Genomic DNA, 25,425 nt, shown 5'->3' with positions numbered 1-25,425 from the left:
GGGCCCCCAAAGGTGAGATGTTGGCTGGTCTGGGGTCAGGCCTGACTGAGCCCCTCACACCTGGGCCGACCACCCAGCATTCCGGGAAGGTCCTGGGAGGCGTGGCTGGCTCCGAGGAGGGACCTGTGAGTGCCAATGCGGGGCTGGGGGCCCAGCCAGACCTCTCTGGATGCCAAATCCAAGGAGGGCCAGAGTGGAGGGACGGAGGGTGGGTGACTGGAGGGGAGCTACTGGAGGCCCCCGGGCAGCCCGGTGGCTGCTGCGTGCCTCAGTTTCCCCACAGGCAGTCACTCTTTGGCCCAGGATGCTGGAGATGGCCTGTATCCCGGGCACTGGGGGTTCCCCTGGGTTCTGAGCCCTGGATGTCGAGCCAGACAGGGTGAGAGGGGGCAAAGCTCTGCCGCCCACTTCCAGAGCCCTGACGCGACGACTAACCCGGCTTCGGGCTTCGAGGGTGGGGCGGTGAGGGTGGGCCGGGGCCTCACACCCCCACCAGAAACCAGCCAGGAAGCCTCGGCTCTCCCTTTCTCGAGACTCCACCCTCCAGTCTCCTTCCTGCTCGTTCTACCCTCCCCTCGGTGTGGGAGCGGCAGTGGGTGCCCCGAGGCACTCAGGGACCCTGCTCCCTCCTGGAGCAGCCCTTTCCGGGGTGCTCAGATGGGCCAGGACCCGAAGCGCCTGCTATGGTGGACGCAGGATGGATTCCAAAGTGTCTGCCCTGCCTTGCTGTGTCCACCTGGGAACATGCCAGGCTTTGGCCCTTCCTCCCTCTGGCTGGGTTTCTCGTCACCTTGGTTTTCTCTCTGAAGCACTGTTTTATCTAAATCACTCTTTTTCATTTACATGTTTGCTCATTTTACTGTTTTACTATTTTTTTTTTTACTGTTTTACTATTTCTTCCTTCAGACCAAAGGCTGAGTTCCAGGAAGGCGGGGGCCTCGTTGGTCTTGCTGGCTGACAAGAAAGATGGGATCCCAGGCCCGAGTCTCTGCCTGACACACGTAGGTGCTCGGTAAACACTTGTAAGTCTTGGCTTCGAGACCCTCACAACACAGACAGTTCCTACCTGTCCCCGCCTCCCCCCACCCCCCAGCAGCCATCATCTATGGGGGTAAAGTGAGTGGGACCCTGCCCAGAGCAGGGCTGGGCCATGTATTTACAGAGCTCTGCTGTGTTCCCAGGCTGGGTGCTGACCCAAGGGTATAACAACCAGGATATGTCCCATGCTCCACTAAACAGTACACAGGAGGGTGATGGGGGATTTGGAAGCTGGTAAGTGTGATGGACAAAAAGAGAAGAGGGTAAACGGCGTGTGGGGCGCTGCGGGCTGGGTGGGGCACCATTTCAGTGGCGTGTCAGGGAGGTTTCAGTGAGGAGGTGACATTTGAACTGAGAACTGAAGGAGGTGAGTTGGCGAGTTTTAGGGGACATCTGCGGGGAGAGACGTCCAGGCAGAGGTCACAGCCTGTGCAAAGGCCCCGGGGCAGGACCGTGCCTGGCGTGTTGGAGGAACAGTGAGGAGGCCCGTGTGTCTGGAGCACAGTGAGCGAGGGGGAGAGAGGGAGGAGGGGAGGGCAGGGAGGGGACAGGGCAGGCCGTGCAGGGCCTTGTGGGCCACGGGGAGGACCTGGGCTTTTATCCCCAGGGAGGTGGGAGCCCTGGAGGGCTGTGGGCAGAGGGGGGACGTGACCCGACTCTGGTGTTGCCACTGGCTGTTGTGGGGAGGACAGACTGGGGGTGAGGGCGGAGCCGGAGACCAGGATGGGGGTGAGTACCCAGGTCCAGGCAGGGCCGGACCTGGGTGTGAGCTGCGGAGGGAGTGAGATGTGGGCAGACCCAGGATGGACTCTGAAGGCAGAAGGGTGTGAAAAGGGGTGAGAGGGCAGAGGACCAGCCTCCAGGTCCAGCAGGGGCAAACGGCAGGCCTGTGGGGCCTCCTCGAAAGCGTCGTGTGTCCTGCAGCCCACGTCCAATATAACTTTTTACAGGAATTTGTGAGGGTGTAACTTTGCTTTTAAGATCACTTGGCCGCAAAAACACCTCCCTTGTCCCACTGGGCTGCTTTTGTTCCTGCCACGGCGACCACATGGGAAGTCTTTCAGAGACAGTCTACAATGCTCTTTGCCAACAATAGCTATAATAATAAAAGAACTAACACTGGGGACTTCCCTGGCGGCCCAGTGGTTAAGACTCTGCACTTCCACTGCAGGGGGCGCAGGTTTGATCCCTAGTCAGGGAACTAAGATCCCACATGCCGTGCCGTGCGGCCAAAAGAATAAACAAAATAAAATAAAGAACTAACACTGAGTGCCTGCTGTGAGCCAGGCCCTGTGACATCGCCTCTTGGGGCCTCAGTTTCCTCATCTGTAAAACAGGACTAATGTCAAGAGCTCACTCCCGGGGCTGCTGTCAGGATGCAACAAGCCCACAAAATGACAGCAACATCACCATCGACAAATGGGCCCTGCTGGCAGGTGGGAAGGGCTCGAAGGGTTTTCTCCTTTCCTCTTACTTGGATGGCTCACATTTTCTCGGCTTGCTAAGAGCTCAGAGACCCGGCCCGGCCTGGAGGGCTGGGTCAGTCCTTGCAGCTTTGTCCCCACTGGCAAGTGTCCCCAGGGCTAGGGTCCTCGGGAAGGGAATGCCCCACCACTGACCCCAGGCCTGTATAGCTCACCTGCTGTGCCCTCACCCAGGCCTTTGATCTTGCGCTGTCCTCTGCCTGGGACACCCTTCCCCTTTGTGCACGTCTGCAAAGACCTCTTCATGCCCAGGTCCTCCCTTCTCTGCCTCATCCAGGAAGCCCTCCTGTCGCCCCCTCCCCTCGCTAGTCCAGACTGTCGGGCTGGGGGTGGCTTCGTCGAGGTGGGGGATGAGTGTCTCTGGAAAGGTCCTCCACTGCCCCACGTCGGGGCTGCTGTGGCAGGATGTGGGGTTCCAGGTCGAGGAGCAGGGGAACTGGATCCACTGGACAGGGGCCGTGCCCCGGGGGCCTGTGTGTGGGGATGATGCGGGCCCCTCACAGCTTAGTACTGTTAACGGCTGAGGGGCCTGGGGCTGCCTGGAGCCCGGTGAGCAGCTGCTCCCTCCTGCCCCATTCTGGGGGGGCCTGGGCCGTTGCTGGGGGTACCGCTCCAACGCTGGCCGCCAGCCCCCAAAGGGCTGGGTGGGCGGCAGCACAGCCCTGGCCTGAGCTAGAGGGGAAACCGAGGCCCGGAAGTGGGCTGGGGCTGGCTGGCCGTGAATGAGCTCTTCCTCCGCTCTGTGGGCCCTTGGACCCGGCACAGGGTTTGGGCTTCAAGAGAGCGGGGGCTGAGGAAGGGTGTAGGTGCGACGGGGGCCCTGGGCAGATCTGGTTCTGGAAGCTACTGCTGTGCAGGGGCTGGGAAGTGACCAGCTGCGGGGCCTTGAACAGGTCCTCCCGGCTCCAGCCCTTGGCGGCCCCGATGACGATCACAGGCCCTATTTACGGTGACGACGGGGCCACGCTACCAACCCGCCACCAACTCGAACCTGTCGCCCCTGCTGCCCGGGCTGCTGCGGGGCGGGACAGGCGGGAAGCCGTGCAAGGAGGGAGAGGCAGGCAGCAGGGATGGAACCTGACTTCTCCGCGGTCGGGGCAGGGTGCTGGGGACCTGGGGGGGGACCGAGCACGGTGGGCTCCGCCCCCTGCCAGCAACCGCAAGGACAGACCAGGCTGGTGCAGGAGCAGGGGACCCCGGCCGCCGCCTAGAGGGCAGGGAAAGGGCGCTTCCATGGGGTGTAGCTATTTTCCCTCTTCAGGGAACATCTCTGAGGGAGGGACCCGGTCATCCCCACTTCCCAGGCGGGGAAACTGAAGACAGAGCCAGGAAAGAACCAAGTGTTGGGTTTCGATCGCAGGTCTCAGAGCCCAGAGCCCTCTTGGGCCCTCCCCTCCCAGTCCATGGGCCGGTGGGGCATCTCCACCCTCTCTCAAAGACCCCCAAGTCCAGGCTCGGGTAGCTAGGCCCGGACGTGACCCCGAGCCGGTGGCCGGTCCCAGGCCGCACGTGGACGCTGGCACCCACTCCCTGGAGGGCGTGCTGGACGAGGGGCCGTGTCAGCGTGGAGAGGCTCAGTGTGGCAGGTGGGGAGGCTGAGGGGCCTGGGCTGGGAGGGACCTGCATGGCTGTCCGGCGGCTGGGGGCATAAGGAAATGGTGGTGAGGCCAGCCCAGCCAATGGCCGTGGGGCTGGGGCCCTGTGCTCTGCTTAACACCCGGATGAGTTATTAGCTGGGGTGGACAGAGGAGGAAAGCAAGGCTCCAAGCTTGGCTTTCAACCACGTCCAGGCCCCCAAGAGAGGAGGAAGGGGAAGGAGGGACGGGCCACACACCAGGGAGGGGGTGCGTGAGGGCTGCGACCAGCCTGGCCCGCTCCTGCCGCCCCCGGGCCACCTGCAGTGCCCAGACCCCTGCCAGGACCTGATCCCACCCTCATCCGACCCTGCTCCCTAGGGTGGGGCGCCGAGAGCCCTAATTTATGGCCCATCGAGGTATGCTGGAACATGCCGGGCCTTCCTTTCTGGCTTCCAGGAAGAACTGAGCCAGTTGTGCAGAAAGCCCAGGGCCAGGCCGTGCCAGCATTCTGGAGCCACCTAAATCACCAGGCCTGACAGGCAGCAGCGGGCGAGGACCTCGAGTCCCTCTTCTCGTTGTTGCCGTGGGCACCTGCCCTGAGGGCTCCCGGTGGCCTGTCACCCACCTGTCGGATGGGGACGAGGCTCCGGGGCCAGGCTGTCCAGGGCTCTCCACTCCAACACCCAGGAATTTGGAAACGGGCCGTGCATGGGGCCTGGGTGTGTTTTCCACATGCTGTTGGCTTTGGGGGGAGGCCCAGAGAGGGGCCTGCAGCGGGGGGGGCGCAGGAAGGGCTGTGGGCAGCAGGGCCCAGTCCCGCCCCCCGTGGGCTCCTGCCCGCCAAGAGAACAGGCCGAGGCCCGCAGACCCCTGCCCGACGCCTGCTCCCTCCTCCGGGGCCCAGCTGGCGCCGTCGGGCCGTCAGGCACAGACCCAGATGCCGTATCTCCTGCCGCTTCCTCACTCCTCCAGCATCCGCCCTGAGGCCCTCACCAGCGCTGGCCTGTCACCCAGCACTCCTCGGACAGGGCTGCACCCCAGAGAACAACGGAGCAGGGGAAACTCACACAGACATACACAGAATTTATTATTTTTAGACGAATTTCAACCTGCCTGAAGTTCCAGGAGGCGGCAGGGCTCACACCTTGGGCTCTGCAAACACCTTCCAGCCCTCCAGCTGGCCCATCTTGACCAGGGCGGCCGTCATGCCCATGTACGCACAGGCGGCAGCTCCAATCCCGTAGCTGTGGGCTGTGAGAGCGGGGAGGCTGGCGTCAGGCACGCACGCGGGCGGCTCACTCATGCCCACCCGGGGCGCCGGCAGTGACCGCGAGAGGACAGCCCCCACTCCAAGCTCGGGTGGCCGGGATGAGCCCCCAGGCCCCGTGCCTGTGAAGACGGGCGTGGAAACTGAGGCAGGGAGGAGGGAGGAGGGAGGCAGCAGTCCAGGCTGCTGGGTCCGGGGGCGGGAGGGGACGGGTGCGTGTCGGTCGGTCTCAGCTAGTGTCCTGGCTGAGCCCGCCCTGCGGTCCGGGAAGCGGGGAGCACAAGACGCCTGTGGCCTGAGAGCAGCCGCAGGAAGGGGGTCTGCCTGCTGGGCGCGGGGCTCACACCCCCATCGCAGGCTCAGGGGCGCTGGTCAAACCCAGACCCCAGCCAAGGTCTCGAAGCGAAGGCCAGGAGGGCGCGGGCCTTCCTCCTCAGCATCCTCCCTCTCTGCCCTGCTGGAACCGTCCACGGAGCACTCCCGGCCTGCTGGGCCCTAGGCCCAGCGGTTTATCTGAGTGTGGCCTCTGCCCGCCGCGCACCCCCGCCCCGCCCAGGCGAGAAGAGCCGTCTGCTTCCTAGTCCAGGCGGCTCCACTGTGCAAGGCTGGCCTGGGGCCCGGCCCGCCTCCCACTAGGGAAGCATCCGCTCCTGCTTCCCGGGTGCCCTCGGGCCACCTCATCCCCCCTCGGAGCCTCAGTTCCTGCATCTGTAAAGTGGGGATGGTGAGAGCGGCTCCCCTGCAGGGCCCTGGGTGCTGGGAGAGGGGCTGCAGCTCCAAGGCCAGCCCCACCTGCTCCGTGCGTGCACAGGGGCCGGCGGGGGAGACAGGCGGCGACCTCGTGTTCTCTGACAAGACGCAGCAGACAGAGGAGAGAGACGCGGCAGACAGGAGAGAGATACGAAGCAAGGGCGGGCGGGGGCCAGGATCACACACCCTGGATCGTACGTGGGGGGTTGGAACAGCGAGAGGGGCTGCCGTGCTGACATCTGGGGGAAGGGTGTTCAGGCGCAGGGCACAGCCCATGCCGAGGCCCTGGGGCAGGACCGTGCCTGGTGTGCAGGGGGCACAGCAAGGAGGCCACGGGGCTGGAGCAGAGCGAGCGAGGCGGCGAGGGCAGGGAGGGGACGGGAACAGTCCACGCACGGGGCCTCGGGGGCCACGCCAAGTGTCACAGGCAGCCCCAGGAGGGCGGGAGGGTGTGGCGAGGTGGGCGCGGGTAGCTGCCTGAGCAGCAACAGCTGAAACCACTGCTACGCTAGCTGGCGGCCAAGGTTCAACGGTGCTGGGAGCTCTCAGGGCAACGGCCGGCTCTGTAGCTGGATGCGCGTTCTTCCTGCCCGCCGCCCCCACCGGGCCCAGGCCCGGGAGACAAGAGAGGGAGGAGGGGTGGCAGAGGTCAGGGGCGCGGGCTCACTCACTGCGTGCTCCCAGGGCCAAGCCTCCGGCGCAGCCTCCGAGGAAGTAGTTGAGAGGGTCGTCAGGCTTCTCGCGGACCTGGGCGCTGATGCAGGAGGTGAGGCCGAATATGGCACCGATGGCAGCTGTAGGAGCGGAGGGGAGGGACGGGCCCTGAGTCTGAGTCAGGGGCCCAGACCAGCGCCGGGAGGGCCCGCGAAGGAGAAGCCCACGCGCCGGGCGGTCTCGCTCGCTCACCTGCGGTAAACGTGTACCGTCCTGTCCTCGCCACTCCCTCCAGGAAGGAGGCCGGGGTCTGGAGCGCCACGCTGTAGGCGGAGGCGATGAGGCCTGTGGGAAGAAAGGGCGGGGAGGTGAGTCAGACCCGGGCCCTAGCTGGGGGCAGGCCCCTCCCCATTCCACAGTGACCGCTCCCTTCACCCTCACAGCAGCCACCAAGGTGGCTCCTGGCGCCACTGCTTGGCCCAGGAGGGGCTGTTTCAGTCCCACAGTCGATGAGCTGGGGCCCAAACCCAGCTCCGAGGCCTGGGCTCTCACCCGCCCCCTCCAGCCCCCAGGCCTCCCCCTACCAAGGCCTACAGAGTGCCACCTGCGTCCCCCTGCCCTTGCTGGCCCCCCGCAGGGCACCAGCCCAGCACACGGCCTCCGCAAGGATGGGCTTGGGCCTTGGTGGCTGCGCTGGCACTCTGGCCCCGCTCCCCACTCCCATGACAGGCTGCATCCACCCGCACGGCCCAGGGTTCCTTAGCAGAGGCGCGGAGGCTCGCTCCGGGGCCCCAAGGCCTCTTCCTCGCCACCGCCGGGCCCGTCCCTCGCCCTGGCTGGCTCAGCCTCGCCACTCTCATCAGCTCTTACATCTCTGCCGCCGCCCCGGCTGCCCTGCCCCTGACGTTGGCTTTTACGTGTGAGGGGCCCTGGTGGGGGCCAGGCCTGGAGCCAAGTGCCAGGTGGGCGGCCAGGCCTGAGGTCCTAGCCTGGGGCATCCTGAGGGAACGCTGACCTGGGCCGTGTGTGGGTCTGGGGTAAGACTGGGGCAGCCTCGGGCAGCCTCCCCAGCCAGACCCTCTTCAGTGGACATCAGACCAAAGGCAAGCTGGCTGGCTCCAACACGGGGCTCCCCACCCTCCAGCTGACCCTGCTCGGGGCAGACAATGCACCCCTCCTCTCCTGACAGACCACCAGGGTGAGCAGGCCGCCAGCACAGAACTCCTGGGGCCAGCCCACCCCAGACAAAACACAACTGCCACCTGCCAGGCGGCAAGGGCACCCACCACCCCATTCACCCTCCTCGGGGCCCAATGGGCTCAGTCCCCTCTGATCCGTCGCTTCGTGGGCAGGGCGGGGGGTGTCCTCAGACAGGTAGAGCGGCTTGCCTGATGCCACCCAGCAGAGCTGCCTGGAAGCCAGAAGGGTCTAACCCAAAGGCCAAGCGCCACCTTCACCGATGCCCCAGGGATGTGGGCCCCGCCAGGTCCCCAAGCCTGCAGCCTCTGGAGACCTCACAGCTTGCGTGCAGCCCTCACGTGACCTTCCTGGCTGAGCAGTGTTCCCCCCCAGTCCTGGCTGAGGTTCAGCTCACAAGAGCTGTGGGGAACTTTTCACACTGCACAGCGGGGGTAACCTTGAGAGCAACCCCGAGGGCCAAGAGGGCCACCCCACTTCCCAGACAGGGAAACTGAGCCCCAGGGACGACAGGAAAAGAGCACACACACAGAAGGCTCCCTCACGCAAGGCGCCCACCTGGGGACTCCCCAGATCGAATCCCTCCTGATCCCACGATGAACCCTAGGGTCCCTGCTCCCCTCAGAGCGGCTGAAGGCTGGGAAGGGGGGAGGGGACCAGAGTCTGGGGTTCCCCCAAGCCTGCTCGGCCCGCCCTGGCCCAACAAACCCCCTTCTTCAGTCATTCTCTCACACGTCCCCACCCCCAAACCCCACCTTGTAAAGAGGCTGAATCAGAGGGGGCTCCCCATCCTGCCTGGGACCTGGGGAGGCATGATCTCCAGAGCTGGGCCAGGAAGCAGGAGTTATGAGCCTCTGCCGAAGAACCACTGACAAGATTCAGTGACGGTCCCCAAACCCAGTCAGGCAGTGAGTCCTGGCGGGGGAACCTGATTGACCCCACCCCCATTTGCCTGCGGTCCTGCCTGAGGGACGCCCAGTTCACAGGCCACGTGGGACACAGAGTGCCCCACAATCCCAAGACCCCTCAGAAGTCCTTTACCTGGGAGCGGATGACCTGGAAGGTGCCGGACCATCCCAGGGTCAAGGACTGGCCCCCTCCCCCCAGCAATCCTTCAGTAGGTGATGTGCCAGCCCGTGTCCCCGGGAGCCCACCTAACTCCTCAGACGCTGCAGTCACCCTCCCCAGCACTCGAGAGTCTCTACTGACTCGGCCCTTCCACAGGCTCCCGTCACCCCCTCAAAAGGCCCCTCCCCAGGCCCTCCGCCTGCTCCTAGCCTCCTGAAGTGACCGTCTTGACACAGTGCACGTTCATTCATTCACAATCTGTAACTGTGGGCCCACGTACATTCATCCACTCATTTATTGTGTACCTTCCCTCACTCATTAATTCATTCACAAGTCACTCATTCATTCATCCTAGTTACTGTGGGCCTTCCTCCTCTCATGCATTCACAGTCATTCATTCACTCACGAAGTCACTCATTCGTTCATTCCTAGTTACTGCCCTGTCTTCCTTCCTTCCTTCCCTCACTCATTTGTTCCTCCAGTTATTGCGTTCCCACAGGGTGCTGGGCTGGGCTAGAGCCTGGCTCCCTGCCCTACAGGGGCTCACCATCCCAGGGAAGCCAAGTGTGAAACGAGTTCCCTGGGTGGAGGGCTGAGGGGCGGCAGGGATGGAAGGAGCGGGGAGGTGAGGGAGGATCCAGGAGCACGTTTAATCGGGTCCTGAGTGTTGAGTGGAGCTGGTCAGTGAGAAAATGCGGGCGGGCAGAGTGAGTGACACACGCACACAGCGACGCCCTCGAAGACCCCTGGGTCCCCTGTAGGGCTCCTGGAAGCCAGCGACCACCCCCAAAACTGAGTCTCTCCACGACCACCCGACATAGCACCTCCGTCAAAGGTTTCCACCCGCACCCCCTCAAACACCCTCCAACAAGCCCCCTCCAGGCTCTGTTCAAGCAGACGCCACAAAACCCATCCCCTGGGGCTCCCCCTTCAGCCTTCCTGAAGACTCTTCAGGAGGACCCTGGAGGCACATTCCTTGCCCCAGTCACCCCCAGGAGCAGACCGGGATTTGCAGCCCGGCTCCCAAAGACACCGGGGCAGTTCATCCACCTCTCTAACCTTCAGTTTCCGCCTCTGAGAAATGAAAATGGTAACGGTGCTTCTTATTAAATATGCAGAAAAGGGTAGCGTTGACTAGGTCCTAATGCAAAGCCTCCCAGTGCAGACTCAAATTCTGCCAGGCCCTGTTGCAGGAGCTGGAGATACAGAGGTGGCCCCCAAACCCATCATACCTATGTCTCAGACTGAGATTGGGAAGGAGACTAGAAGAGGCTAGACTCCAGGGTCTCCCCTGCAGAGGACTGCCAGGGCTGTGCATCCCCTCAGATTCCCCCAAGGCTACCCTTATGGTAGCTGCTGACTCACTTCATTTATCATCTCCGCAGCGCCCCTAAGACCCCTCTGATGGCCCCCAATAAAAGTTTCAGATGTCTCTGACCACCCAGTTCTCCTGGATCCTACAAAGACCTCATCCCACTCCAGAACCTTCTCAAACTTCTGCCTTCAGACACCTCAATAATAACCCACGATCCTCCCAAACTATCTCAAAGACACCAGCTGGAAAGTCTCAGAACCCTCCAGCTTCTCTGACACCGATAATGGCCCCGTCCCACTCCACCACTTCCCACTCCATCACTTTCCCAGAGCCTGGTGAGCGTTTCAACAATAACCTCAAAATGCCAGCACCCAGGGATTCTGACGACTCCAGTGACCAGCTTGTCACATGTACCACGACCTTCCAGGGCCCTCCAACCCTGCCACACCCATCCCCCCACAACGTCTATCTCACACCAGCGGTCCCCATGGCCGGCTCAGACACCCCGACGATGGTCACGTACCACTCCGCGAGATTCCCAGCCCCCATGGGACCCCCTCGGACTGCTCCCAGTGACCCTATGACCCCTCTGCGCCCTGTGAGTTAGTCCGACACCCCCACAAAGTCTATCTTGTACGAGAGCCCCCGAGCGTCCCAAGGCCGCCCCAGACACCCCGACGATGACCACTGCCACCCCGCGAGATCCGCAGCCCCTCCAGGACGCCCTCGGACAGCCCCCAGTGACCCCACGGCCTCCCTGCGCCCTCCGCCCTGGGCACCCGACCGGCGCTCACCAGTGGCACCACCGATACTGGTGGTGGCGTAGGTCTTGCGGTGGCACTCGGTACCTTCGGGGATGTCCCAGTACTGGTGAAGAAGCGTCTTAGCCATGACGGAACACCCCGGGCCCCGCACCGCAAGACGCCCCGGCTCCCAGCGCCCAAGGGCGGACGCCGCTGACTCTCGCGAGACTTGCTGGGCGGCGCGCTCAGCCTCTCTTGCGGGCGGGACGGCAACAAGCGAGCAACTTTATTGAGCGCCGCGGAGGTGGACACGGGTCGCGCTCAAGCGCTTGGAATCGGGACTGGCGTAAAGGAAGAGCGCGTGCAGCCCTAGCCGATTTCTGGAGGGGGAAACTGAGGCCGACCAGGATCAGTGAAGGCAGATGTCGCTAGTTCAGCTCAGAAGGTCCTGGGTCAGGAGTGGTTTGACTCCCGGAGCTGGGGCCTAACTAGGGGCGGGACTATCAAAGGTACTAGGCCTATCCACAGGCACAGAGGAGACCGCGGGGCCGTGCTCCACTTGATAGGAGAGAGACGTCATTATGGGGCGGGACGTGGCGGGATGTGGCCACTCCCAGTGCCCGAATCTGTGGGGAGGCTTGGTTACGCCCAGTGGCCAGTCTTAAGCCAGAGTCTGAACAGCGTGCGACTATTTGGGGGCGTGGTCAGGTTCAGGGGCTTAACGAGAAAGTGTCCAATCCCAGTGCTCGGATTCTTAGCACGATGTGGTCTGTGCCCAGTTTGTGGCTAGTCCAACCCCTGGGCGGGATGAAGAATGCTCTAGGCTCGGGGCGTGGCCAGAGCCCAAACATAACCTGAAGGCGTGTGGGCCTGACCAACCCGGCGTTAGCTTCTAAGTGGGGGGGGGGGGGGGTTTGTTCTGTCTCGAGGGAATGACCAATCCTGCTGCCAGAGCCCGAACTAGGGCGCCACCAGAGGACAAGGCCAACCTGGGGGCGTGGTTTGTTAAGACCTTGGCCAATCTTGGAGTTAGGCCCGGCTCAGGGGTGGAGTTTCGAGTTGCCGGAACCAGCGGGGGTGTTCGGGTTTGAGGAGGGCGAGACCCAGCCCTGGAGGCGGAGCCTAGCAGTGATCGCGGCCAATCACGCCGAAGCCCTGAACGGACCGCTGGGGGCGTGGCCCCGTGGGCGCGGCCAGGACCGGTTCCGGGCCGCCCGTGGGCGTGGCTGGGCCTGGACCGCGGCGGGGCCATGTCAGCGCCGCCGCCCCTGCAGATCCGCGAGGCGAACGCACACCTGGCTGCGGTACACCGGCGCGCGGCGGAGCTGGAGGCGCGGCTGGATGCGGCCGAGCGCACGGTGCGCACCCAGGCCGAGCGCCTGGCCCGCCACGACCAGCAGCTGCGCGCCGCCCTAGACGAGCTGGGCCGCGCCAAGGACCGGTGAGGCTCGGGGCCGGCCACATGGACTTCTCGGAGGAGGTGGGCGGAGGCAGAGCCGAGACTGGAAAGGAGGACCGGCAGGGGAAATCGTGTGCATTCACGTGGAGCCGGACTACTGGTGGGATTGGAAAAACAAACACCAAAATACTTGACTTAGTTTTCACTATGTAAAGTTGAGAGATGTCATACAAGTGTGGGTATCTAACTAGGCAAAATCGGCTGGTCCTGAGTGGTGCAGGGACCACCAGCCGCCTGATGTAGGTACTGGAGCCATGGCAGGTTCTTGAGGAGGGGAGGATGGGATGATACCAGCAGTTTTGAAGAGTCCCTCTAGCTGAGGGTTGAAAGAGATGAGACAAGTGCCCAGGGAGGAAGGTGGTGCTGAGGACCGGGTGGGAAAAAATTCAGAGCTGGTTGGATTCATTACTTCATCTTTACTGAGCATCTACTATGGGCCAGGCACTGTGCTGGGTATTAGGGCACATCAGTAAGACCTATGCAGCCCTGCCCTCAAGCAGACACATTGTTAGGCAGTTCCAATATGGGGTGATTGGGTGTGTGTGATGGAGGGCCACACGGCTCTGAGGGGGCCCGGAGGGAAGGCTTCCTGGAGGGGGAGCCATCTAAGCTGAACAACAAATAGGAAAAGGTGTAGGGGACAAGGGAACTGCAGGAAGAGCTACGGGGATGGATGAGGGAGTGTGTTAGTCTGCTGAGGTTGCCGTTAAAGAATACCACAGACTGGGTGGCTTAAACAACAGCAAATCATTTCTCACAGTTCTGCAGGCTGGGAAATCCAAGATCAAGGTACTGACAGATTCAGTTCCTTGTGAGGGTCCTCTTCCTGGCTTGCAGATGGTCATCTTCTCACTGTGTCCTCACGTGGCACAGAGAGAGAGCAAGCTCTCTGGTGTGTCTCTTACAAGGAAACCCTCATGACCTCATCTAAACTTACCTCTCAAGGCCCCATCTCCCAAGTGCTATCACACTGTGGCATAGGGATTCAATATATGAATTCGGGGAGGGAGGGACACAGACATTCAGTCCATAATAGGGGGACTTTATCCTGACAGGGATGGAGGTCGGGAGCAGGGGAAGAGAACCTCTGGCTCCCCCGTGCCATAACTGCCCCGTGTTGCCTTCCTGCCAGTGAGATTGCCGCTCTCCAGGAGCAGCTGCTGACCTCCGAGGCTACTGTCCAGAGTCTGCAGGCTGCCGTGTGCCAGAGGGACAAGCTCATCAGGCAGCTGCAGCCCCGGGCTGAACTGCTGCAGGACATCTGCCGCCGCCGGCCACCCCTGGCTGGGCTGATGGCCACCCTGGCTGAGGCTGAGCGCCTGGGGCCCTTGCCGGCCAATGTCCCCAGTCACCCACTCCCTGGTGGGCCCAGTTCACACCTTGCCAACAGTACTGGGGAGGAAGAGGACAGGGACCACCTCCAGCCTGCCGTGTTTGGGACCACTGTGTGAGTCCCAGAGTAGATTCCAGAATGGAGAAAGAGGACCCCTACGGGGACTTTTTCCACTGCTGTGGGTGTCCTTGGGGGTCACCAGTACCCCAGAGAGGACCCTGCGGCAGAGCCATAATCCTGTCCAAACGTCAGAACCTGCTAGAGAGTCATAGGTTTCAAATGGGCGGCCTACAGGGACAAATGCAGATGTTGGACCCGGAGAGAAGTTTTTGTTTTTTTTAAAAACAAAACTTTGAATCAATCCATCACCCTTGTTGGAGAACTGGCAGTGCTGACACAAAAATCTGGATTTCTAGCTTCGGACTGGGCCGTGCCTGCCTGGATCTGAGTCCGGGGCACCCTCTTCAGTGAGTGTGAGTCTCAGGCCCCACATGCCTCCTAGGGCCAGATGTCTGGCCCCTGAAGCATCTGAGTTTGAGACCTCTCTTTTTCTGGTGGAGGTGGATGATTTGAGTTTCTCTCCCTTTTCCCCTTGCCCTGATTTTTGTTCGTCCCGAAGCATTCCCCACCCTAAAGCTTTTTCTTATTCTCATCTCAGTCCAGAATTGCGAGCCTCAACCCTCAGGCCCTTTTGCATTGGTTATATGAAGACAAAGTTTTAATCCTAGATTTTTTCCCCCAAACTCTATCCTTCCCTCAACGCAGGGAAGAGTGTGTGCGTGTGTGATGTGCTGAGATGTCTGCAGCCAGGCTTTGCTGCCCAGGCAAACTCGGGCACCCCATAAGCTTTTCTTGATAGCGTCCTGCCTCAGGGTCTTGACACTGGCTGTTCCCTCCGCCTAGAATGCTCTTCCCCCAGCTGTCACATGACTAGCTCCTTGTCACTCAGGTCTTTGCTCAAACGTCACTTCCTCCCAGAGGCCTTCCCTGACCACCTTATTGGAAGTCATTCTTCTCCACTCCACCCCCCACTGCCTCATTTTATTTTCTTTATGTAACTTCTTACCATCAGAGTGGAAGCTCCATGAGGGCAGGGTTTTTGTTCTCTGTTTGTCACCAGTGGCAGGCGCACCCTGGGACCCCGGTAGGAACAGGATGGGTCTATGGGCCCTGAAGAGAGCCAGGGACCCCAGCACATCCCATGAGGCGCCCCGGCCAGTGTAGCTTTTGTAGCAGCAGCTGGCTCCTTTTTATATTCCTTAGAGAATCTATTTTTTCACTCCTTATTTCTATGCTGCCCTTCTTGGCCCAAGATATTCGGGGTGTTTTTTTTTTTTTTTTTTTTAAATCAAAACAGGGAACGCTGTGCCCTTCTCTGCCCAGCCCAAGTGCCTGGCCTGGTACCGTGGTAGCTTTTTACCGCCTCCTGACTCAGGGAATGGTCATACCAGGAACCATGGCGGGGCACAGCCCCTTTCAGCCCGGAAGGCTCAGCGTCCACCCTCAGCCCTCAGGATGGGGCCGCCTGGCGTCTCACAGTGACCCCTCAGTGTGGCAACAATGGCCCGGTTTTCTCCTTTGGACGAACAGGGGTTGGAGGGTGCTGTTTGTACGAGGCGAAGGCAGGCTGGCGCCTGTCGGAGCTCAAGAATAAACCAAATGATTTCATGGCATTGGTCCTTCCTCCTTTCTTCCTGGTGGGGGAACTGGAGGGGGGCTGCTGTGCTGCTCCTGGTCCAGGGTGGGGCCCCGCTGGGTGGGGAGACACAAGTTACAGCCCCAGGAGCTTGTGCCAGGCACTCCACACACACGGTTGTGTCTCATCTCCTCAGACAACTATGCACACAGGCATCACCCCATTCTACAGCTGTGCAAAGCAAGGCTCAAGGGAGGTAAAGTGAAAAGGGCCTCTGGGTCGGAAGGGCCCTGGCCACTTCCAATTTTTTATTGTTGAAATTCTGATTCTCTTAAAAATGTGGAGATGCCCAAACAGAGCTACAATAGTTGTGGTTACATTCTACATTTTTCTATATATATATATATATATAAAAAATCCGACATTTGTCACCCTCATAAAAATACACAATGGAGTATTTCTTTGCCTATGTAAAGAATTTTGGACTGCAGCAAGCCACAAGAATTTCTGCAGCAGAGTGCCACTGCAGTTTCTCATAAAACTGATGGTGTTGCAATAGCTTGAATCGCAGCGCCGGGTGGCTTGTGATCCACGGCTTGGCTTCTGACTGTGGCAGCAACTTTGGACAATACCACTGTGCTGTGTGCAACCGCAAGCTTTGAAAAGCTTCTGATGATCTCTGGGTCTCTGCGGGTGGTGGCGTCCCCAAACGGGGGCCCACGTTTTTAGTCCTGGGAAATCCATTATCATTTTCAATCCTGACTGTTGGTGTAACGCTCTCGGTTGGCAAGATGTCCAAAGTCTCGACAGAAGGCATTCAGTAATGGCGGCCTTGGTCCCTCTTGGATTACGGATGTCAGGGGTCAGGGTCGCTTCTCCGGCCGGTACTGAAGCCCCTGGCTCAGCAGCTTGTCATGAATGAGCCAGCCCACCAAGTGATGTTTGAGACCTGGAAACCAACCACCAGGTGACCCATACTGACTGGCCCTAAGTAACTACCAGGAATTGCTTTGTCCAAGTCAACGTTGATGTCTGTAGGACCCAGCTGTGAGCACCGCCTGCTGGACAGGGGCCTGGGTCACCTCGAGTCCTTTAAAATTGGATCCCTCAGCAGCTTTGGCTGCGGCCCTGTGAAAAGGGGCTGGTGGCTGCTGAAGCCCAGTGAGGGGAGGGGACCTGCTCCAGGTCACACAGGAATTGGGCCTTGCCTCCCTCCATCCAGGACACTGGTCCCCACAGGGCTGTGGCCCACCCTTCCTCCTTGTGGTTAGGAAGTGACCCCCTCCCCACCACCACCACCTGGGCCTGGCTTTATCCCAGGACCTGGGCACTGCAGGGAGTAAGCGAGCAGGACAGCAGGTGGACAGCGGCGGCAACAGCACTGCCCTGTGCCTCTCGGCCCGCCATATGCCCCCACAGGGCCATGCTGAGGGCCATGAGGCTCTGGTGCCTAGAGAGTTACAGCTGGGGCCCCTCCCAGTCTCCAGGGTACCGTCCCTTAGCAACAGCCCGGCCTGGCAGGACACACTGCCAACGCTGGGCAGAGCAGGTAGAAGGCAGGCGGAGCGGCTACCCGGACTCCAGGACAGACGAAGGCCAGGTGAGTGAGCGGGGGCACCCGGCCTGTAGCCTGGTTGCCGAGCGGGAGCCCCTCCAGATCTCTCTCCCATCCAGCAGCCCAGGGAGCCCTGACCCATCATGGATGCTGTGGACGCCACCATGGAGAAGCTCCGGGCCCAGTGCCTGTCCCGAGGGGCCTCGGGCATCCAGGGTCTGGCCAGGTGAGCTGTCCCCTCACACCTCCCCAACCCCCCGGATCACTTTCCAACCACGCCCCCTGCCCCCCAGGTTTTTCCGCCGCATGGACCGGGACAGGAGCCGGTCCCTGGACGCAGGGGAGCTCCAGCGGGGCCTGGCCGAGCTGGGGCTGGTGCTGGACACAGCCGAGGCACAGGGCGTGTGCAGGCGCTGGGACCGTGACGGCAGTGGGACGCTGGACCTGGAGGAGTTCCTGCGGGCACTGCGGGTGAGGCCGGGCGCTCGACCGCACGCGAGTCCCTCCACCCTGTCGTCCGGGGGTGCCAAGTCCTTGTGGGCTTATCCACATCGGTGTGGGGACTCGGGGGACCTCCCGAGCTCCACCCCCCCCCCAGTCACCACCTCCCCCCAGCCCCCCATGTCCCAGGTCCGGGAGGCAGTCATCACAGCCGCGTTCGCCAAGCTGGACCGCAGCGGGGACGGCGTGGTGACTGTGGATGACCTCCGGGGGGTGTACAGCGGCCGCGCCCACCCCAGGGTGCGGAGCGGGGAGTGGACAGAGGAGGAGGTGCTCCGCCGCTTCCTGGACAACTTTGACTCCTCCGAGAAGGACGGGCAGGTGGGTGCGCGGGTACCCCACTCCCTCTGCCCACGCCTGCGGTCCCCCCTGACAGTCCATCTGCCTCCAGGTCACGCTGGCCGAGTTCCAGGACTACTACAGTGGCGTGAGCGCCTCTGTGGACACGGATGAGGAGTTTGTGGCCATGATGACCAGCGCCTGGCGGCTGTGAGCGGTGCACACCCACTCGGCTGGCACCATGCAGCGTAGGGCCCCACCCGGCACCCCTGGGCCAGGGCCCCTTCTCACCTGGGCTTTGAGCTGAGCAGCCCCGGGGTGGGGGATGGAGGGGATTGTGGGAAGATTGAGGCCGCAGAACCGGCTGGACCAGGTCTCCAGGGACACGGCTTGGCCACCAGGTGTCAGTGGGACAAAGGTTCCAACGATGGGTCACTGGTTCAGGAGCCCAGGGAGTGAGACCCTCCATGCCCACGCCATGCCGACCCCAGGTCTCCTCCTGGCTCTGCTCAAGTGAACCCTGTCAGCACCCTCACCCCTCCCTCGTGACTCCCCCAGGAAGCCAGGCAGCGCCCGGGTGGGGAAGCAAACTGCTCTTCTGTGAAGCAAGGCTCTGCACGGAGCGGTCAGTCTTGGAAGGCAGCCGAGCTTGGTCACCTGCCCAGGTGTGGAGTGCGGGGCACGCCAGGCTGCTGAGGAACCGTTCCTGGCCAGGTTGCCTGGCTTCCTGAGGCCCCTGGGGCACGTGGGAGACCAGAGTTTTAGTTAAAAGTTTTAATGTAGTTCCCAAATACATTTCATATGACAATCTTACATAAATGTTCCAAAACACATGGGCGTTATCTGGTTTTACTTGTCACTAGTTGGCTAAGGCTTAAAGCAGAGAAGTGTGACCGGATCTGCTGGGAGGGCCTTTGGTGTCGTCCCGTGGCTCAGGCGCGGACGCAGATGCGGGCTGCACAGGCCACCCTGAGGTGTGGGCGGCACAGCTCAGACGGGCCTCCCCCTCACCCTGTGAGGGCCCTGTGCACAGAGGCCTCCTCTGCGGGCCCCGCCAGGCGGGCGGCACCCAGCTGGCTCTTGGCCACGCTACGGGGTGGGGCGGGCAGAGGGCGCCGCTCCTGTGTGTGCTGCGAGCATGGGTTCTGCCCGTTGTCTGGAACCGGTCCGCTCGCTGCCCCCTCCTTGAAGGCCCTGCCAGGGTCCCCCTCTGCCTCTCACAGAGGCCCCCAGCCCTCAACGGTCTTGGGGGCAGAGATGTCCAGGGCTGGGCAAGGAAGGAACGGCCAACAGCAGGAAGCAGGTTTGCACCTGGGTGCCTGATGACGGGTGACCCATGTTATGGGGACAGACAGGAGGATGGGGGGGGAAGCCCTCCCACGCCCTCCCACGCCCAGTGACCCTTTTCTAGATAGGCTCTCCAGGCCCAGGGCCCAACCCCTCCGCACCCCACGACTTGGCCTGGAGGAACCCCAGGTGGGGAGCACCCCCAGCACGGGGGCCGGGGGCCACAGGGGGAACGAGGACGCAGCCCACGACGGAGCCGTGCCTGCTCAACACACAGGAGAGAAGCGCCTCGATTTAGGAAACCAAACACAAAGCCTTGGGGGGGAAAGAAAAGGTCTAAAAATAAACCCCCCAAATCAGAACGTGGGAGCTGGGAGGTAAAGACAGTAGTAACAGAAGGTCCAGCAGGCCCAGCGTGACACTGTGTGGACAGACCCGGTGCCCGGGCAGGTGGAGGTGGGGAGAGCTGGCGACACGACGAGGGTGGGGTGAAGAAACGAGGGGTCCCAGTCCCAGTGAGAAGCCGTGACAAGTCTTAATGTGCCATTTCAATTCAAGGTGGGGAGGGAAGAAATGTTCTTTTTCGTTTTGCTCATCAATATGATGAGGTTCGTGTCCCAAACCACATTCAGGCAGTTCCCGAGTCTGCTTCTGAACGGGACGTGCGGATCCAGACTGTGGCCACCCAGCGGGGAGTGTGGTTCCCGAGCCCCGCGCCTCGACGCTGCCGGAGGGAGGGGCGGGCGGGCGGGCAGACAGACGGACAAAGCAGCAGGCTCGTGGGCAGCCGGCTCCCGGCGCTATGTGCTCCCGGCCGTCTGCCCGTCCCCTTCGTCGCCAGCGCCTGTGGGGAGCGGTGGCCTGGCCGTCAGGTGTCTGCCCTGGACATAGCCCCACCCCTCGGGTCAGCCCCAGGACCCCTGGCTCACCGCCTCCGGTGGCCCCCGACGGGGCCAGGACGTCGTCGTCGTCGCTGTCGTCCTCGTTGGACGGGGCCGCCCCGGGCTCGGGGGCCGGCGTCCTGGCCTCCTGCTCCTGCTCCACGTGGCTGCGCAGGGCCAGGATGCGGTGGTGCAGGGCCGCATACAGCTGGCCCGTGTCCTTGGAGCTGGCCTGGCGGAGGCAGAGGGGAGGGCCAGGTTACAAGGCCTCACGGGGAGACCCCTCCTCAGGTGACGTGGCCGCAGCCCCTGCCGTAACGGGATGTCCCAGCTCCCGGGCTGGACTGGGGAGGAGCCTGACCTCTCTCCTCGACAAACCCGGGGACAGCAGACCGAAGCTCCCCCAGGCCCAGGGCCTGTCCTCCCGAGGGGTCCACAGAGCCCGGGCCGGGCCAGCCTTCGGTGAGCCATCCCGACCCTGGAGGCCTCCTACTCGCCCCGGCCAGGCCCTCAGTGCAGGGCTCTGAGTGCTAGGCATGGGGCTGCCCTGCCCTTGCCCGGGGGCTGTTTGGACAGCTTTGTTCCCCGAGAGGCCGGGGGCAGCCCAGCCCGTTCCTGGGGCTGCTCACCGAGATCAGGAAGACCTTCACGCCCTGGTCCTCCGTGTCCATGGCTGTGATGCGGATGCTCTTCTCACTGGCCTTGTCCATCTGCATCTGGGCCCACAGCTTGGTGTTGAGGATCAGCCGCAGGCTGCCCTGGGTCCGCATCACTGCAACCAACGAGGCCATCAGCTCTGCCCCCCACCCCTCGACGAAGCCGCTACGAGAACAGACACAATCTGCAGGAAAGCCAACACCCCCAGGGTGAAATCCCACAATCCCCCCAAGGTCCACGAAAGCCTCCTGTCTGCTGAGCGGCAGCCCTGGCAACCCCCCACCCCTGGCGGCACATCCAGTGGGTGGAGCTGGTGCCAGGGTGGCGGCTCCCCTGGGGAAGGGGCTGGACAGGCAGCAGCAGGAGGCGGAGGTGGGTCTGCACACTGGGGACAAGCCACACGAAGTCTACGCCCCCTGACTGTCGCCACCCACAGGCCAAGGCGCAGCTCCTGCCCCATGAAAAGGAGCTAACTGCTTAGAGGAAGGGTCGGGGCTGACCGCTGCTCAGAGCCTCCATCAGGAGGGAGACAAAGGTAGACTGAGGGGAGCACACAGTGGAGAAGAACAGGGGGCAGGCCTCCCCTCTCTGGAAATGTGTGTGAGACCACGAGTTCCACCCACAGCGGGCCCAAGGCCAATGTCGTCCTGCTCAATTTGTCCGAGCCTACCCCCCCTGACCGAGCCCCAACCCCATGGACACAGGTGAGCCCTGGCCTTCCTGCCGGCCCGGCCCTCCCCACTGGAAAACCCGGAGCAGATTACAAGCGGTCACCCCAATCTGGTGACCCTCACCCCCGCCAGCCCTCTGGGCCCGGCCTCACAGCCCAACCCGCCCCCCGAGGTGGACTTGGAGGGAAGGAAGGTCAATGCCAAGGATCAAAGGCTGCGTGGGGTGAAAGGAGACGACGGCCGGGAAGGATCTCAACAAGGGAGGGGACAGTGCAGTTACAACGAGGCTGGTCACAGGCTGATGACCCAGGGGCAGAGCCACGAGCCGCGGGGGCTCAAAATCCTGCGCCCTCTCTGTCCAGATACACTTGCACGTTTCCATTAGGGAAAATGAAAAAGAACAGTGCCTGAACAGAAGCCCAAGTGCATAAAAACAGTGCCGAAAAGACGCAGCATGAGCTACGCCTGGGCCAGGAATGGACGTTTCTGTAAAGGCCACAGGACAATTTTAACTGGGGAGGATTAAAAAAACAGAACAAAACAAACAAAAAAATGAACACACACGTTTCACATATATACAAACATGCCCGCACACACATCCGTTCTGTAACAAGCGTACTTCCGGGAATAAGATTCACGTGTAGATGGCCCCAGTAGCATTACTTACAAGTCAAAAACAATTAGGAACAACCTACACGTCCATCAGCAGGGAAATGGCTGAATACACTCACGGCCGATGGAATGTTAATTCATACAGAGGCTTTTCACAAACAGTCATATTTTAGGGAAAATTTAACAACACAGGAACACGCCCACAAAACGGCAAGTGAAAAGAGCGAGAGACAAAGTCACCCCACTTCCTTAACAAAGATCCACAGAACAGGAATGGACCGCCAAAACATTCTTGGCAGACAGAGATTTCCCTCTTTTTATAAAGAGATTTTCGTTGATGTTTGACTTCTTTGTTTACTCACCACGAAACAACTGACACTTTATAAGAAAATACGTTTGAAAATGGCTAAATCCTTTCATCCACTTTCACGATCAGGAAGAGGAACATCACAGAAGGGCTGGCGGCTGAAGCCTCTGGGCCAGGCCGGGTCCCGCAGGCTGAGGGCCGGCTGTGGGTGCAGATAGGGAGTCCCGCCCCGCCGCGCCCCAGGCTCCTCCACAGAAACCTGGCCGAAGCTCACCTAGTCGGGACTGCAACGTCCCATCGTCTGTCGATGCCATGTCGTTGAGTCTGAGCAGCCCCCGGCCTCTCTCCACCCACGACTGCGAGGTCTTGTCAAAGACAAACAGCTTACACTGGATCTGGAACACAAGGTGGCCCTCTGGGTGAGCAGGGACCCTGGCCGGCAGACAGACCCCGGGAGCCTGCAGGGAACCCGCGATGAACCAGCAGGGTCAACGAACTATGGTCTGGGGGACACGTCTGGCCCATGGCCACTTTTCTGTCCTGCCCTCGAACTAGAATGGATTTTACATCTTGAGAGGAGTATTAAAAAAAAATAATCGTTAAGGAAATGCCCATCAAAACCACAATGAGATACCACTTCACACCCACTAGGATGGTAATAACCAAAAGGACAGATGACAACAGGTATTGGAGGATGTGGAGAAATCAGAACCCTCACACCTTGCTAATGGGGATGGAAAATGGGGCAGCCACAGTGGAAAACTGTTCTCCAACACATTAAACGTGGAGTTATCATATGGCCCAGAAATTCCACTCCTAGGTATCTACCCACGAGAAGTGAAGCACGTGTTCACACAGAAACTATTACGTGAATGTTCACAGAGCATCATTCTTAATACCTCAGAAGTGGAAACAAACCAAGCGCCCACCAGCAAGTGACTGGATAAACAAATGTGGGCTATCAATACAGTGGACTGTTACTCAGCCTTGAAGAGGAGTGAAGCGCCGACACATGGTCCACCAGCGATGAACCTCGAAAATGTGGACACAAAAGGCCACATGTTGTACGATCCCATTCACGTGAAATGTCCACAACAGGCAAATCCACGGAAACAGAAAGTGGGGTTGCCTGGGGCTGCAGGAAGGGGGATGGGCAGTGACTGCTCATGGGCACAAGGCTTCTTTTTGGGGGGGCAAAAATGTTCTAAATTAGTGAATACAGTAAAAACCACTGTACCGTACGCTTTAAAAGGGTGAATTTCATAGTATGTGCACTGTACCTCAATAAAGTTGTTATACAAAAAAAAAATGCAAGAGAGACCACACATGGCCCTTTACAGAAAAAGCTTGCAGATCTCTGTAAGTCAATATCTCTCAAGATGGATAGATAAGAAAAACTGAGTGGGGGAAAAAAGTACCACTAAAAACCCCACATTAAAAACTCCCCAAAGCCACATATACGTGGTTTATAGACACACACGCAGGTATGTGTGAAAGGACGAAGGGCAGATGGAGCCCCACCACACTGGACGTGCTGCCCCAGGAGGGGAGGGAGATGGGACGGGGCACGGGTGCCATGAAGTCTGGTCTAAGAAAAGAACACAGCACCACCGGGACAAAATAATCACAGCTGTTGACTCTGGGTGGCAAGAGGTGTTTGTTACACATCTTTGTAGTTCCCTGAATTATCGAGACTGTCTCAGAACAGACCGTTTTGCTCTAAAACAGAGCAGTACAAGAAGTCCGCTAGCCGCACCAACGGGTCCCCGAGGCCGGGCGCGCCTCACCTGCAGCACGTTGCTCTCGGCCTCCTCCCCGGTGATCACCTCCACCTTCTCCAGCAAGCACTTCCGCGCCGTCGCCTTGGTGTAGGCGGCCGCCGACTCGGCCAGTGACTCTGCAATGTTATTAGCTAAACGACATTGACTATTGATTTGGTCAGGGGGAGGGTGTACCTCACAGGACACCCAAAGGGTGGCTCTGGCCTCAAGGGGGCCAGCGCCTCGGGCCCACAGCGGACCCTGGCAACGCACCACGTAACTCTGCCTCGGAGTCTGCAGGGCGGCCACCGGGAGCGGCCAGTGCAGCTGCGGCCTCCCACTCTCCCACTCAGGCGAGGACGGCAGACAGCGAGAGACCTCCGAGGGCGCTGAGAAGTGTCTGCCGCCTCAGGGCGAGGAGGAGGGCGACAACCACCTCAACCCCATCCTGGTCACCAGGAAGGGCCCCGGGCCTCGCCCCCCTCCTGCTCACTGGACCCCAGCACGCACGGCTGTGGGCTGTGCCCAAGGGTGGTTCACAGCGTCCCCGCCCCTCCCTGCCTCCCGGACGCCCCCGGGAGAGGGCAGGACCGAGGCCTACCTTTCTCGGGGGTGGCCTCCTGGGACGAGGACTCGGACCCGGACTCGGCCACTGTGTTTTCTCTGTTGGCATCCGGGCTGACCTCGTTTAACTTGGGTGGGCTCTGCGGGGAGCGAAGGCGCACAGGAGGAGGGGGCGTGGGGGGGGGTGGTCCCGGGGGCCGACCGCTGCAGGACAGGGAACCCCTCTGCCGGGAGGCAGCTCCTGGCGCCCCCCGCCCAGCAGAGGACCCCCCTCTGCCGACGCTGGCCTCCCTCCCGCACTCTGGGGACCCGCCCAGCCCCAGCCCATGCCCACTCAGCGCCTGCCGAGCAGCATCAGAGACAGGCGGTCCTCAGTCCTCACAGGCCCGCCCGGACGCGCACGCAAGCCGCCTCTGGAGCCTCTGTGGCGTCACCTGGAGGCGTGTGCCACCAGCCGACCCTGGGCCACCTGGTCCCCCTGGCCCTTGAAGCAGTTCTTTGCCTACTTCATCGTAATCGAAAAAGGACAGTACTGACGCTCAAGAAAAGAAGCAGGTGGCTCCTTAGTGAAACAAACACTGAGACCAAGACGGCAGGAATCAGGTGGGCCCCAAACAGCGCCTGAGCTGCCCTCACAGTGGACACAGCGGGGCTGTGTGTAATGATTGGGAAAGAAAAGGAAGAAAGAGAAGGAAGCAGGTAACAACGCTAGAAGCCCATCCCGGGTTGGCTGGGCTCTCTGGGACCAGGATGTGGCCCGCGGTCAGCCACGTGCCTCGGCCGTGGTGTGTCAGGAGTGCAGGGGACACTGGAGACCCTGCGGGGTTGCC

At 61.2% G+C, this 25,425-nt stretch overlaps 4 protein-coding genes across 13 annotated transcripts in view; 2 read left to right on the top strand and 2 right to left on the bottom strand.

Annotated features, from left to right (window-relative positions):
• NDUFA11 (NADH:ubiquinone oxidoreductase subunit A11) overlaps positions 1–11,539 on the bottom strand; it is a 55,502-nt gene extending 43,963 nt beyond the window's left edge. Inside the window, exons 1-4 of one of the 2 annotated variants that reach the window (XM_022557480.3) lie at positions 11,145–11,538; positions 7,023–7,115; positions 6,788–6,910; positions 5,168–5,350 (exon numbers count right to left, since the gene is read on the bottom strand). In XM_022557480.3, the coding sequence (XP_022413188.1) occupies positions 5,238–5,350; positions 6,788–6,910; positions 7,023–7,115; positions 11,145–11,241 (426 nt within the window). In that variant the 5' untranslated portion in view covers positions 11,242–11,538 and the 3' untranslated portion in view covers positions 5,168–5,237. Of the gene's footprint in view, positions 1–5,167; positions 5,351–6,787; positions 6,911–7,022; positions 7,116–11,144 lie in introns of those variants that run through there. The other variant, XM_089905603.1, reaches the window with a different exon arrangement.
• A 481-nt stretch (positions 11,540–12,020) lies between these two features.
• Positions 12,021–14,246, top strand: VMAC (vimentin type intermediate filament associated coiled-coil protein). The gene is made up of 2 exons (XM_022557637.3): positions 12,021–12,534; positions 13,685–14,246. Exons 1-2 carry the CDS (start codon positions 12,344–12,346, stop codon positions 14,001–14,003), a joined length of 510 nt encoding a protein of 169 aa, XP_022413345.1. The 5' UTR covers positions 12,021–12,343; the 3' UTR covers positions 14,004–14,246.
• A 110-nt stretch (positions 14,247–14,356) lies between these two features.
• On the top strand, positions 14,357–19,577 carry CAPS (calcyphosine). The gene is made up of 4 exons (XM_022557636.3): positions 14,357–17,302; positions 17,370–17,547; positions 17,692–17,898; positions 17,969–19,577. Exons 1-4 carry the CDS (start codon positions 17,220–17,222, stop codon positions 18,068–18,070), a joined length of 570 nt encoding a protein of 189 aa, XP_022413344.1. The 5' UTR covers positions 14,357–17,219; the 3' UTR covers positions 18,071–19,577.
• The window catches only part of RANBP3 (RAN binding protein 3), a 54,210-nt gene continuing 47,400 nt past the window's right edge, over positions 18,616–25,425 (bottom strand). For 7 of the 9 annotated variants that reach the window (XM_022557625.3, XM_022557630.3, XM_089905599.1 and 4 more), the window contains 6 exons: positions 24,633–24,735; positions 24,059–24,183; positions 22,546–22,666; positions 20,654–20,796; positions 20,073–20,256; positions 18,616–19,987 (listed from right to left, as the gene is read on the bottom strand). In XM_022557625.3, coding sequence (XP_022413333.1) covers positions 19,944–19,987; positions 20,073–20,256; positions 20,654–20,796; positions 22,546–22,666; positions 24,059–24,183; positions 24,633–24,735 — 720 coding nt within the window. In that variant the 3' untranslated portion in view covers positions 18,616–19,943. The remainder of the gene's footprint in view (positions 19,988–20,072; positions 20,257–20,653; positions 20,797–22,545; positions 22,667–24,058; positions 24,184–24,632; positions 24,736–25,425) is intronic. The other 2 variants (XM_022557624.3, XM_022557631.3) reach the window with 1 other exon arrangement.

Source organism: Delphinapterus leucas, unplaced genomic scaffold, assembly GCF_059928025.1.
Source record: "Delphinapterus leucas isolate spDelLeu-1000000601 "Yukka" unplaced genomic scaffold, BTC_Dleu_Yukka2 spDelLeu_asBTCV2_sq25, whole genome shotgun sequence".
Taxonomy (NCBI): Eukaryota; Metazoa; Chordata; class Mammalia; order Artiodactyla; family Monodontidae; genus Delphinapterus; species Delphinapterus leucas.
This window is presented reverse-complemented; position numbering and strand designations above follow the sequence as displayed.

Coding starts and splice junctions, on each gene's coding strand:
- CAPS (XM_022557636.3), top strand. CDS start 17,220: ATGGATGCTGTGGACGCCACCATGGAGAAGCTCCGGGCCCAGTGCCTG. Junction 17,303..17,369: donor GGCATCCAGGGTCTGGCCAG/GTGAGCTGTCCC, acceptor CCTGCCCCCCAG/GTTTTTCCGCCGCATGGACC. Junction 17,548..17,691: donor AGTTCCTGCGGGCACTGCGG/GTGAGGCCGGGC, acceptor ACCTCCCCCCAG/CCCCCCATGTCCCAGGTCCG.
- VMAC (XM_022557637.3), top strand. CDS start 12,344: ATGTCAGCGCCGCCGCCCCTGCAGATCCGCGAGGCGAACGCACACCTG. Junction 12,535..13,684: donor CTGGGCCGCGCCAAGGACCG/GTGAGGCTCGGG, acceptor CCTTCCTGCCAG/TGAGATTGCCGCTCTCCAGG.